This window comes from Physeter macrocephalus, chromosome 2 (assembly GCF_002837175.3).
Source record: "Physeter macrocephalus isolate SW-GA chromosome 2, ASM283717v5, whole genome shotgun sequence".
Lineage (NCBI taxonomy): Eukaryota > Metazoa > Chordata > Mammalia > Artiodactyla > Physeteridae > Physeter > Physeter macrocephalus.
In genome coordinates, this window is record NC_041215.1 from 108,944,694 (window position 1) to 108,958,031 (window position 13,338).

The 13,338-nt window shown below is 37.3% G+C and overlaps 1 protein-coding gene across 12 annotated transcripts in view; it reads left to right on the forward strand.

Annotated features, from left to right (window-relative positions):
• The window catches only part of PARD3B (par-3 family cell polarity regulator beta), a 1,107,844-nt gene that overhangs the window by 860,071 nt on the left and 234,435 nt on the right, over nt 1–13,338 (forward strand). Inside the window, exon 21 of one of the 12 annotated variants that reach the window (XM_055089644.1) lies at nt 6,518–7,033. The exons of the other annotated variants lie outside the window; for them this stretch is intronic. Coding sequence (XP_054945619.1) covers nt 6,518–6,560 — 43 coding nt within the window. The 3' untranslated portion in view covers nt 6,561–7,033. Of the gene's footprint in view, nt 1–6,517; nt 7,034–13,338 lie in introns of those variants that run through there. 12 annotated transcript variants of the gene reach the window in all.

Genomic DNA, 13,338 nt, shown 5'->3' on the forward strand with positions numbered 1-13,338 from the left:
ACGGACGTGCAGAAATGTTTCTGAATCTGTTCTGTGTTTAACAGTCCTAGGTACCATTCACACAGGATGTATACTAGAGGCTAGCCTTCTCGGGGGGCCCTCCACTGAGGTCTTTGTGAGTCCCACCTACTTCCTGTGCATTTTAACATCTAACAAGCATGTTTCTTTCTAACCAGCAGTACTCATTTGGCTAACCTATTGCTAATCCTTACCATCTTCTATTCATTTTCTCTTTTTTTTTCCTTCTCTCTTTTTTTATTTTTCACATTTCTCATATGAAAGGTCACCTTTAGTTGGTCATTTCAGTTGAATAGGTCCCAATTTGAATTCCAAAAACATGTAAGAGAGATTTGTATATTGATGACTTTTAATATTTTCAATCATCTGAAGAACTAACAATCTATTTTACATCCCTAGATCTTTTTTTCTCGAGATATAAAATTAGGCCTTTGAATCTGAAGTTAAATTGAAGTCATAGGAAATTTCTCCACTTAGAAGATTTGAGTAGATACTTTCTGCTCTGATTCACTTTTGGCTTTTTAATTATTTTTGGATTGACTGCTTCTATAATTCAGCAAACATTAATTGAGCAGCTAGGCACTTAGGGGAAATAGCACCACACCCTAGTCAGTACCCTCAACAAGTTCATGATTAAGAGAGGTGAGAGACCAATACACAACTAATTACAGTAAAGCTAAACTGTGATAAATACTGTAATGGGATATAAAAATGCTGTATGATCACAGAGAATGCAGCCATGAAAAAATTGTGTTACAACTGGGACAGTAGAACAGACCTTCTTTATCATCCAGTATATCTAGACACTTACAATGAAATCATTAAAATCAATTATAAAGTACAACTTAACTGTGTAGAAAATTGAAAGAGACTTTTAAAAATTTAAATTCTTAATCCCATCAATAATATATGATATTTTAGCTAACTAGAGGGGAATTTAAGACTCTGGAAAAAATTTTATTTGAAATCTAAGGGAATTTCCGAGCAGTCAGGGTACTTTCTATTATAGTTTCTTTCTCTAAAGCTGAGAAAGAAGACAGTTGAAAAGTCTAGGGCAAAACTTTCTGGGAAAATAGCAGTTCATTGAGTCAGCCAGATAACTATGGGTTATAAGTTTATATTACTGAAAACCTAGTCTGCAGAAAAATACAAAATTTCTTTAAATATTTTAACTATGAACAATAATAATTTTAGTAGTCTGGAAGGTATGTGCCAAAATATTTCTGTTGATAGGTGGATTACACACTATTTGTATATGGGTCTCTATGCTAGACCCATAATCAAAAAAGGTAGAGCAAATTGAACTTTTGTTACAGTTTTGAAAAACTGAAGAAGCAAACTAGGGTGACAAAAGGCCTTTTTTTCTCCCCTTTTGCCCATGGGCACAAAACTAGCTAGTGGCAGAGCTTGGTTTCAAGCCCAGGCTGTCTGGCTCCTTCTCCAGACATCCTGCTTCTCCATTTCTGAAACAGCAGTGTTAGGGGATCCATCAACCTCTGCTGGTCTACTCAGAAAAAGGTCTTGCTTCAGTGGAGCTGTATAGGTGAGGATGCTCCCTCCCATGAAGATCTTAAGGCAGAAATATAAATGTAAATTTCACTCATTAAAACCATAATTAATTTATTGAAACTGAATTGTTATTATTTCAGAGACGAATGCATATTGGAATATGCTGATTATTTTAATGAACCAAGAGCCTCTTCTGGCATGCTTCCACAGTATTATTTGCAAACAGGTCACTGTAGATTTTCTAAGAGGGGGAATAAAAGATTGCTGCTCATTTTTGAGTTTTGCTTTTTTAAAAATGCAGAAGAAAATGTGTGCTGTCTAATGTATTTGGGGGAGATGATAAGAAGATATCTTTGTTTAGGAAAGGCCTGACATCATCTGTTTTAAATCCACAGCTCTCCTCCTGGGGAGTTGTTTCTTGTGTTACAGATGTCAGCTGCCAGGACCAGTTTGTATAGGTGTTGTGCCCACAGTCTCCAGTAATGTCTCCAGTATAATTGTTATGTTTGACATTTGAAGACATTTATTTAGGTTCCTTCTCCTGCGTTCCACAGTAAACATGTTTTCGATCTGTTCACGGCACACAGTTTGAAAGCTTCCAGAATTTGGCTTACTTTTCTCTTTACGTGCCATAGGGTGTGGGGTTGGTTTCATTACTTATATTCCAACATTGCAGAAAAGATTAACCTTGACACACCATCCCAGGCTCTGAAAGAAAATAGGGCATGCCTAAATACTTTTATTTAGGACCCATCAATTCCATTTATTCATGATCTGTATTAGTTTCCTATTGCTGCTATAACAAATTATCACAACAGCACAAATGTATTCTTGTACAGTTCTGGAGGCCACAATTCTGAAATCAGTTTTATTGTGATGAAGTCAAATCAGCTCAGCTGATTCCTTCTGCAGGCTCTAGGGGAGAATCCATTTCCTTGCCTTTTACTTAGCTGCCGGCAACCCTGGCTGATAGCTCCTTGCTCCGTCTTCAAAGTATGTCTCTCCAGTCTCTACCTTCATTGTCACATGGCTTCTCTCTCAGACCCTGCTTCCCTCTGCTTCTGTGGTCACATTATTGAGTGTCTACCACGTGCCAGGCAGTGTGCTAGATCTGTCAACAGCCAGTAAGGTCCCTGCTCTTGTGAAGCTTACATTCCTGTAAACAGATAAATGAAAAAATAAAATCAAGTAGTGACAGAACTACGTAAAAAATAGAGTAGAATAACATGATAGGTAGACAGGACTGGGAAGGGTTTCTGAGGTGCCGAGACTCAAATCACAGTGGTGAACCAGCCACAGGAAGACCTGGGGGCAGAGGGTTTCAGGCAGAAAGAACAGCAAGTGTTAATGAAGCCTGAGGCAAATGATGCCACAGGATTGGAGTTTGGTAACGAGGACAGAGAGTGGCATAAGCCAGAGTCACAAAGGACTTGTGTCTAATGATACAGCCTCCTCCGTCATAGTAAGGAGATTGGATTTTGTCTACGTGTAAAAGAAAGACATGGAGGTATTTTACACAGAGAAGCCGTTAAACATTTATTCTTTAAAAGATCAGCCAGGCTGCTATTTAAAGAATGAATTCTCCCTTCAGGGAGCTATCTAGCCATATCCTTCCTCTCTTTTAAAATGTATGCTTCTTTACTGCTCATAGATGGAGCCTGAATAAGATCTAAATCTCAAGTATTAATGGAAGAAATTGAAAGATGTTTCCTCACATCTTAAAATTCAGACCACTGCAGTACCCTGCTAACTGCAATAAGATATGCCAGTCCCTCCCTTCTTCCCAACACTTTACAGGCTTTACTTTTTACTTTACTTTGGCAATTTGTGGTTCCAGTAAGAGGTAAACCAGTCCTCTTTTCAATGTTAAGAAACTTCCTATATTAAGTATAAAACCTGGAGCAAAGGGTCCTAGTTGGACCAAGGAGTAGGGAGCCAGTTGAGTAGTGGCATGCAGTGGTCGGAACTGAGGGTGAGCGCTCCAAAGATTATGGCTGGTGTAGTATCTGCTGGTGTAGTATCTGCACATGAGGATAGATCAGTCGTTAGACTCCCATGTACAAATGCCCATGGCCTATCATATCAAGTAAAAAAAAATCCTTACTGTAATTCTCAAGACCATGTGCATATAACATGTGGTCCTTTAAAAAGCCTCCCTCAAAGCCCCACCCACCCAAGTTGGAACCAGTGGTTGTGGTTGAATATTTCTCCTCAATACCCATTAGAGAAGGCCTGGGGTCATTTCTGGTAGTTATCTTGTTACCTAATTGCCTGACAGCCCTTTGGCAGAATCACCGTAGGCAGCAGGCCCCACGTGGATTAGCTTGTTGGACCTTCTCTGATGACTATGTGATGGTGATCATCTAAAATGATTGTTGGCTTTTTTCCCTGATCCATCTGTAACGTGTACATGGGGGAGGGCCAGTTGCCAAGGATGCTCCTGGTGCTGGCTCATCTCGGGCCTGGACCCGTATTAAGCAGACCCCATACCTTTTGGAATTAGGAGGAGACCTTAATTTTCAGACCTGATGGGCAAGGCTGTGGGTCTTCCACCAGGCACTCAAGTGTCCCCTGTCCTTTTCATCTAGTCTAGCATAGCTTTTAGTACATAGTAAACGTGGGAACCAAAGAAACCAAATTGACTACCAGGCGCCCTTTTTGGCATGTGTCTGGACTTCTGAGAATATTCTATATGGTTCCTCTAGGACAAAGTCACATCTTTAAAAGCCAAAAATGACAATCCTAATAAGCACTGCAAAAAATCGAGTGGTTGAATAAAATATTTTTGCTGACCTATGTAAAGTGTATTGCATAAAGAGAATAGGAGAAAAAAGACTTTACTTTCTGTTTCTTTTAAAACTCTCCATCATTGGGGGAACACAGCTTTTCATAAGAGTGCCCATCACATGTTGGCTGGATGAGATGGTGAGTATAAAGCATGTATTTATCCTTGTCTCAGATACAGTCATGGTTCCATAACTAAAATGGTTTTTTTCCAGACCCTAGGGAGGCTGGTAGTATTTCTAGAGTTCTTCACGAGCCCAGAGTTCTTTTAAAGAAGATTCTATGTGACATGGGGGTGGACATTCACGGCCTTGAGAAATCTGGCATCTATGGCTAAGAAAACAAAGGAAAGAGAGCAGCCTATGCTGTGGGGGTGCCCACGTTCCCAATGCTTCAGCACATTTTTTTTATGTGAGTTAGCTTTGAGAGAGAGAGGTCAAAGACATGTCCAGGAGAGCACCGCCCAGGTGTGAAATTCCAGGTGATAAAATGGAAGGAAAAGAAGAGTTATAAGGGAAAGGAAAGGAAATGAAGCTAGTTTCCTTTGATTCTCTGTATTTTTCCTGTTTCCTCCCCCAGGAAGTTTATGTAGACTTACAATACTCCCAAACAGTCAACATTAGGGATTCATCTTCATTCTTTTCCATACTATGACAACCAACACCATGTCAAAGGGTAGCCATTTATTTTTGCAGATATCATGCCTGGCAGGCCCCAGGGTTAAAAAGTGCTGTATTACTGGTCATTTTAATACAGAAAACTTACCTTCCTCTCTGCTTCCCACAGAGCTACAAACAGTGGACACATATGAACTAGGGGAATATTAATAATAAATAAGGCTATTTTTTTGCTACATACAAATGTCAATAAGAATAAGAATAAAGCACATCAAGTCATAAGCTTTATCCCCCCAGCAGAGCCCCCTCAAGGGCAGATTCTTATACCTCATTTTTCAGTGTTAGTCTGGCCAGCAACCTGGGAACATCTCCTAATGGCTTCAATGCCTAATGACATTGTTTATAGGGACCCCAGTACAGGATTGCTATAAGGGAACTATGCATTATCAGAGAAGATAGTATGTACTCTGCCACTCGTCCCCTCCTCCCCCAACCTCTCTTTGGGGCTAATTTCCCAATGAAGGCTAAAGATGTTTAGTAAGCATTTCTGAGAAATTTGTCCACATTATGAGAATACAAATTACAGGAACTCAATACATTAGCAATGGAGAAAATTTAATGGGTCTGGGAAAGGTATACGTTTAGGGAAAATGTAAATTGCAATAATAGGAGAACCTTCACGGAATGGCAGTTCTCTTGAAATGGTAGTATTTAGTAGCAGTGGGAAGGTACTAAAGAATCTTGCCACCTGACACTGTAAGAAATGCAACTAATAGGTAAGAACGGAAAATTACTGCCGTGATTTTAGAATATGAAATCTATTAATTGTCAAATAGATAAAAACCCATTTGATATGGGCAATTTGGTCAGTTCTTGGCTATGTGGGATATGGAAATCTTTTCTGTGGTCATCCCACATAGGCAAAGACAGAACCAATTAACCTCTCAGGGAATATCCAGAATGAGAATGATCTGAGACCACACCTGACTCTCACGGGCTTCCCAAACTTCGATGCCTTGACCTGCTGTAATGAACATCAACCTGCCCTTTGCCCCACAACATCTGGCAAAACACAGGCACAAATTCACGTACAATATTCTGGCATAATATCCACGAGACATAACATTATTTGATTCTGCAAACCAGGAAGGACTCCATGGGCTATGTGTATGTACAAAGAGAAGACCATGAAGAAAAAGTCTACTTAGATGATTCAATTAACAGCATTGAAGAATTTGTATGTCAGCATTAATAGAATATAAAACTTGCTACACAGAAATATATTTACTTATTTATTACAAGAGAAGTGATAAATTATCCTGTCAATCTAGTTCCCTTATGACATCAGGTCTGGTTTAAGCTGACAAGAAAAATGGACGGGACAAAAGGAGATCATTTAGAAAATGTTATAGGCATCTGGGCAGGAAGGAGAAAATGGTAAAAAATATTGATGCAGTTAAAATAGCTTTGTCAAAAACAAGAAACATTGATCACAAAGATTGCATGTAACTCTGTATTGGCTGGTTAGGATAACAATAATGATGATAATAATAAAAATAATTTTAAAAACTGTAATTGTTCTTGGTCAGGTATACTTGCAGCTTTGAAGTGGCACTCACAAGGAAAAGCTGAAGAAACTGGGCCTGTTCTCTGGAACAAAGGATAATTGTAGTGACCTAATTGCAGCTTCTATTATAAAAGCAGAAATGACAGCAGGACAAATTATATCCACTGTCAAAAAAGAAAACTGTACAGCAGGTAGTTTATAATCTCTTCTAATAATACTACTTCTTTTACCCTGTAGCTCTCCCCTGAAAAACCTTTTCTGACCTCGAACACTGTCACCACTACAGGTAGCAAACCTCCTCTTCTACTGTCTATTCATCTCTGGCTCTGTTGTTTGGGCTCACACAGTAGCAACAAAGAGAATTCCAGTACCTACATCTTCCTAGCACTGGTCAAGTCAGTCAGAATTGTACTGTTGACACATTCCACATGAGGCAAATCAATCAAGAAATAGTATGCAAAAGTAGCAACATCTTAGAAAGCTTTGGAGGGTAATTATAAAGTGTGAAATACTAATCAGTAATTTTTAAGTGGAATTATAAAAGGCAAATGACAAACTCAGAAAAAATATATGCAACTTCTATCACAAAGAGCTAATATTGCTACTACACAAAGGTCTTTGAAAAATCGTGGGGAAAAATGACAATCTGATAGAAAAATCAGCAAAAGATATGGACAGCTCACAGAAGAGGAAATGAAAAGGGCCCTTAAACATATGAAAAGATACTCAGCATCACATAATAAGAGACAGGCTAATTAAAACTTTACTGAAATATCACTTCTCACCTAGGTTTATCAAATATCCCAAAGTTTGACACTGTACTCTGTTGGCTGGACTGTAGAGAAATGAGCCTCCTCCTACGCTGTAAGTGGTAACGCAAAATAGAACAATCACGGAGGGAAATTTGTGATAATCTAGGAAAATTATATGTGAATTGCTCTTTGACTCAGCAATCCTATTTCTATGAATTCATCTAAAGCCACAACGGCAAAAATATTTTGCAGAGATTTGTCATTATAGCGTTATTTGTAACAGCTAAAAATTGGAAATACCCAAATGTCCGCAACTTGATGATTCATTAGAGAAACAAAAGCATGTCCACACAGTAAACTACTATGAAATTTTTTTTAATGAGAAAGATCTGTTTACTAATATGATATTTTCTTCTGGATTCTGCCATGTAAAAAAGTAAAGTGCAGAAAAAAATGCTAAGTAATCTACCTTTTGTGTGAGAAAGACAGGCTGTAAATATACAATCCTGTTTGCTTTCATTTGGAAAAGTAAATATATATTGCTTAAGATAAAGAAGACTGTTGAAAGTTGTATACCTACATGTTGTATACAGTTGAATTTGGAAATATAAATGTTTTACATACTTATCAAATGAAATTAAACTCAAAGAAAACAAAAAGAAATCCCTAAAAATGGAAAACAAAGCAAAATGAATAACCTAACAAATTGGTTGCATAGCGACTCAGGAAAAAGAAATACTTGAAGTGATATGGAACACAGCATTTTGACTCTACACATTTTATGGGATACATTCTAACAAAAAATGGAGCCGTGAACATCTTAAACTTCATTCAATAGTTTGTTAGTATTATTGGTATTATTGTTTCAAAACAATATGTATGTAAAATCATATATATGATAATACAAATAAATATTTATGTCATTGGTATTAAGAATCAAGATTTTTCATTTTAAAAAAAGAGAAACAAATCTAAAAATTTTTAAAGTTAACATCCTGTAATGTTAAATCTGAATCAGAAATAGCAGCCTGACCTTGTGATGTTTTCCAGAAAGATGTATTTCCTAGCTCTATCCATAGAAAAGTCACAGAAGCAATGATAACCCAATGCCAGTGAGTTCTCCTAGACCCCAGAGTGTGTTCTCCGGATATCATTTCCCACCAGAAAGAGAGTTCAAGGGAGAAATGTCTGCTTTCAGGATAGGGACACAAGATACTCACTGTGAACCTGGGACAGCTTGTTTGTCAGAAAGCAAGGAAGCCATCAGTGACACCTGGGTCAAGTCAAAAGGACAAAGACGCCAACATAAAGCAGTCCCCATTGACCAAATACGGGACAATGTGTGCAACAAAGAGAGTAAGGAGTACAATTGATTGAAAACCCTAAGTCTGTATTTTTTAAAAAACGTAAGTTCATAATGATATTCACAACCTCTTATCTCCCCTAAAAAGGCATCTAACAACTCATTGGTCACCATTGGAAATACCTAGGGCAGTAACTCCTTACTCTGACTCAGCAGTTAAAAGTAATTAAGCATTTATTCCGTCTTCCTTGTACTATGTATAATCCAGGGCAATCAAAACACCCAAAACTTTGAAGGAAAGTTTTTCTTTGCAAACGAATTACAGCTAATAAATGTAAAAGGAATAATGACTTTTTAAAATTACCATTTTGCAACCCCTAATGAAATCATTAATTCAGGCAAAAATCATCAGTGGAAGAAATGATTAAATGAACAATTGATGAGGGAACTTTGCAGCGGAGACATCACTGCAGAGATTTGTCATTATAGCATTATTTGTAACAGCAAAAAATTGGAAAAACCCAAATGTCCAAAAATTTATTTATGCTATCACCTTAGCATCATTAAAGTAAGACAGCCTGAGGTTGTGTGCCTCCTGATATAGCAAAATTTAAAGCACATGCTACCCTTAAGGTATTTGCCTTTGTTTCCTAGGGTTGCTGTAACAAATCATCACAAACTTGGCTTACAGCAGGAGAAATGTATTCTCTGTTAGTTCTTTCATAGACCAGAAGTCTGAAATCAAGGTGTCAGCAGAGTTGTTTCCTTCTGGAGGCTCTGAGGAAGAATCCCTTCCATACCTCTCTCCTAGCTTCTGGTGGCTGCCAGCAATCCTTGACATTCCTTGGCTTATAGATGCTTGACTGCGATCTCTGCCCCCACCTTCACAATGCCTTCTCTTCTGGTTCTTCTCTGTCCTTCCTCTTTAAAAGGACACTTGCCGTTGGACTTAGGACTCATTTAGATAATCCAGGATGATCTCGTCTCGAGATCTTTAACTTAAGTACATCTACATAGACCCTTTAGTGGACATATGTTTTGGAGGACAACATTCACTGACTACAGTATTCTTCCCAAAAAAGTTGAACCTAAGTCTCTAAGTGCACTGTTTAGTATGGTAGCCACTAGTCACATGGAGCTGTTTAAATTTAAATTAAAAATGTGTACTCTGGTCACACTAGCCAGATTTCAAGTGCTCAGTAGCCACATGGGGCTGCTGGATGAAACAACGCAAATATAGAACATTTCCATCATCATAGAAAGATCTATTGGGCACTGTGTCTCTGAGCTACCTTTCATTAACAGGAAATATGGGGGATGGAAGAATAAGTTAAATCACACTATGAAGAAGCAACCAAATCCAGCAAGAGGGACCACCTACAGGACAGTCTGCCTGGTTTCTGCAACAACTCAGTGGCATGGAAAAATTTTAAAGCTAAAAGGAAAAAATACATTTCTATACAGGAAATGAGATATAAGGGGCATAAACAAATCCATGGTGTAGATAGATTTTGGAGCCTGATCCAAATAAATCCAATGGGAGAGACAGACATTTTGTAGGCACTTGGGGAAATTTGTTTATAGACTAGGTCATAGATGACACCAAGGAATATTGTTAATTTTTAAGCGGGATAGATAATAGCATTGTTATATATTGTTCATGATTTATTTAATATACCTTCTGAAGTATATAGGAGATAAATGACTAGGTTTGGTCACAAAATACTTAGCAAAGAACTTAGGAAAAAGAGATGAAAATGTGGTTAAATCTTAATAATTATTGAATATAGAACTGGGCATAGACATATGGGGGTTTATCTCTACGTTTGAGTATCTGAAAGTTTTCATTATAAAGTTTTAAACGTGCTCATATTTAGATGATTTGTAGTTAATATAAATGAAAGAAACATTAATATTGAAGTCAAACACTGGGTGGAATTCAAGAATCCAGTTCCTGCTGCTTAATAAATATGAGCTCTCCGACAAAATACTGAACCTCTCTGGGCCTCAATTTTCTCATCTATAAAGTTGGGACTTTTGTAGCTTGTGAGAATTAAGTTATACAATTATGGGGGGGAAATCACAAATATTACTAGTGTCTGTTCTTCCTATTGGTTAGATGAAACACTGGATAGGATGGGCTCTTGTGTCAGGTACAGCCTTCCTAATGTAAAGTGTTTGGAGGGCACTTTTTGTTTTGTTTTTTGGCTGCACCACGGCGTGGAGGATCTTAGTCCCCGACCAGGGATCAAACCTGCGCCCCCTGCATTAGAAGTGCGGAGTCTTAACCACTGGACCATCAGGGAAGTCCCAGTGGAGGGCACTTTTAACTGTAGAGTATTTTAAAATTCCAGTTTTATTTATTTTATTTATTTTTTTATTTTTTAAAGGATTGAACAAGTGTTTAACCAAAGAAAATATATGGGTGACAAATAAGCACATAAAAAGATGTTCATCGTCATTAGCCATCAGCGAAATGGAAATTAAAGCCACAAGATACCATTATACAACCTGTTAGAATGGCTAAGGTAAAAATATCAAATGCTGCTGAGGATGCAGAGAGACTGGAAATCCCATACATTACTGGTAGAAATGCAAAAGAGTATAGACAATCTGAAAACAATTTGGCAGGTTTTTTTAAAAAATCAATTTTAAGTATATATTTGCCATATGGCTCAGGCATGCCACTGCTGCTTAGGCTATGATAATTCATCTTCATACAACAACCTGGACATCAATGTTCATATCTTCTCTACTTATGATCTCCAAAAAAAGGGAGTAACCTAATGTGAGCTGAATAGTATACTGTGGTTACATTTCCTTTCTTTTTTTTTCACACACACACACACACACACACACACGTCCTTGTGGGATTTTTATTTTTTTATTCAAACAGAAAGTCACAAAAATTATAATCATCCTCATCAGTTCACTCAGTCCCATGTAATTAATTTTTTTTCATCTTGATCTTTTGTTAGCACTTTTATGAATTCATCAGTTTTCCACTTCCAGTTTTATTTTTAGCTCATGGATTCAACCACTTCGTACAATCTCCACTGCTACATCTTCATTCAAGCCTTCATTGCTTGAAACCTCCAATTGGCTTCCTGCCTCACTGAGAGTAAAAGCCAGAGTCTTTACCAGGGACCTCAAGACCTGCCTGATCTAGGCCCCCATTTCCTCTTGGGCCTCTGACACCCCACTCCCTCACACTGACCTCCTCCCTGGTTTTGGTACTTCCCTGCCTCAGGGCCTTTGCACCTGCTATCCCCTCTGCCTGAGATACTCTTCTCCAGTTATCTGTACAGTTTCACCCTCCTCTTCTTCACATCTTTAATTTAATATTCTCAGTGGTGCCTTTCCTTACCACATATTTAAAAGTATAAACCTCCTACAAAACTTCTACGACCTTTCCCTGTTTTATTATCCTCTGCCGTACTTACTGCCATCTAATATTATTTTTTATTTTACTTATTTTGTTGTCTGTTTCTGTTTCTCCTGACTACAATAGGGCAAAGTTTTATATGCACTGCTGAATCCCCAGCATCAAGAACAAAACTTGAGACATGTATGTGTTAAATAAATATTTGTTGAATGATGAATGCAGAAACTTGTAATAGACTTAAAACAAGTTGTCTAGTCTTTAGAGGATGCGTTTATGGATCAATAACGATGATATATATTTATCAGAATCAATAGCTGGTTTATAAAATGGTACTTTGGAAGTGTTTAAATTGTGTGGAAAAGGGGTGTGTTTCCTTAAGCAATTTAAATATTTTCTGAGCAATCACACTCATTCTGTTCATTTGTTATGACAACAATTATTTTTAGGTAATACATTTAAAAGGGAAAGAATTACGTATAAGTAAATTTAGGAATAATGACTCCAAATGTGTTAGATCTTGAAACATGGATTTTAAAGGGAATAAATAACATAATTGGCATTTTTTGCTTTTATTTTTTTCTGTTTTAAGTTTTTTAAGTGAAAAATTATTTACATAGAGTGAAGTACTCAAGTCTTAAGTAAGCAGAAGAATATTATCTACTGTATTTTGAGGAATTATATTGAGATACAGACTATTTCTATCACCCAAGAATGTTCCCTCAAGCCCTTTCCCATTCGCACCCCCTCACTCTGTGAAGCAACTGATCAGATATCTATCATCATAGGATTCTTTTTTAATTTGATGAAAGTTCATAATAATGCAATTGACAAGGAAATTTAGTTATTTCTGAGATATACATTTTAAAGTAATCACTAGAATTATGGCTTAAAACATTATACCAGAACATATAGGATTTTTAGAAATTTCATGTAATGTCTAAAACATTTCTATTAACATATTTCCATACAAATAACCCAAAGAAAGTTTAGTATTTTGTTTGTTTGTTTATACTGCAGGTTCTTATTAGTCATCAATTTTATACACATCAGTATATACATGTCAATCCCAGTCGCCCAATTCAGCACACCACCATCCCCACCCCACTGTGGATTTCCCCCCTTGGTGTCCATACGTTTGTTCTCTACATCTGTGTCTCAACTTCTGCCCTGCAAACCAATTCATCTGTACCATTTTTCTAGGTTCCACATACATGCGTTAATATACGATATTTCTTTTTCTCTTTCTGACTTACTTCACTCTGTATGACAGTCTCTAGGTCCATCCACGTCTCATAAATGACTCAATTTCTTTCCTTTTTATGGCTGAGTAATATTCCATTGTATATATGTACCACATCTTCTTTATCCATTCGTCTGTCAATGGGCATTTAGGTTGCTTCCAT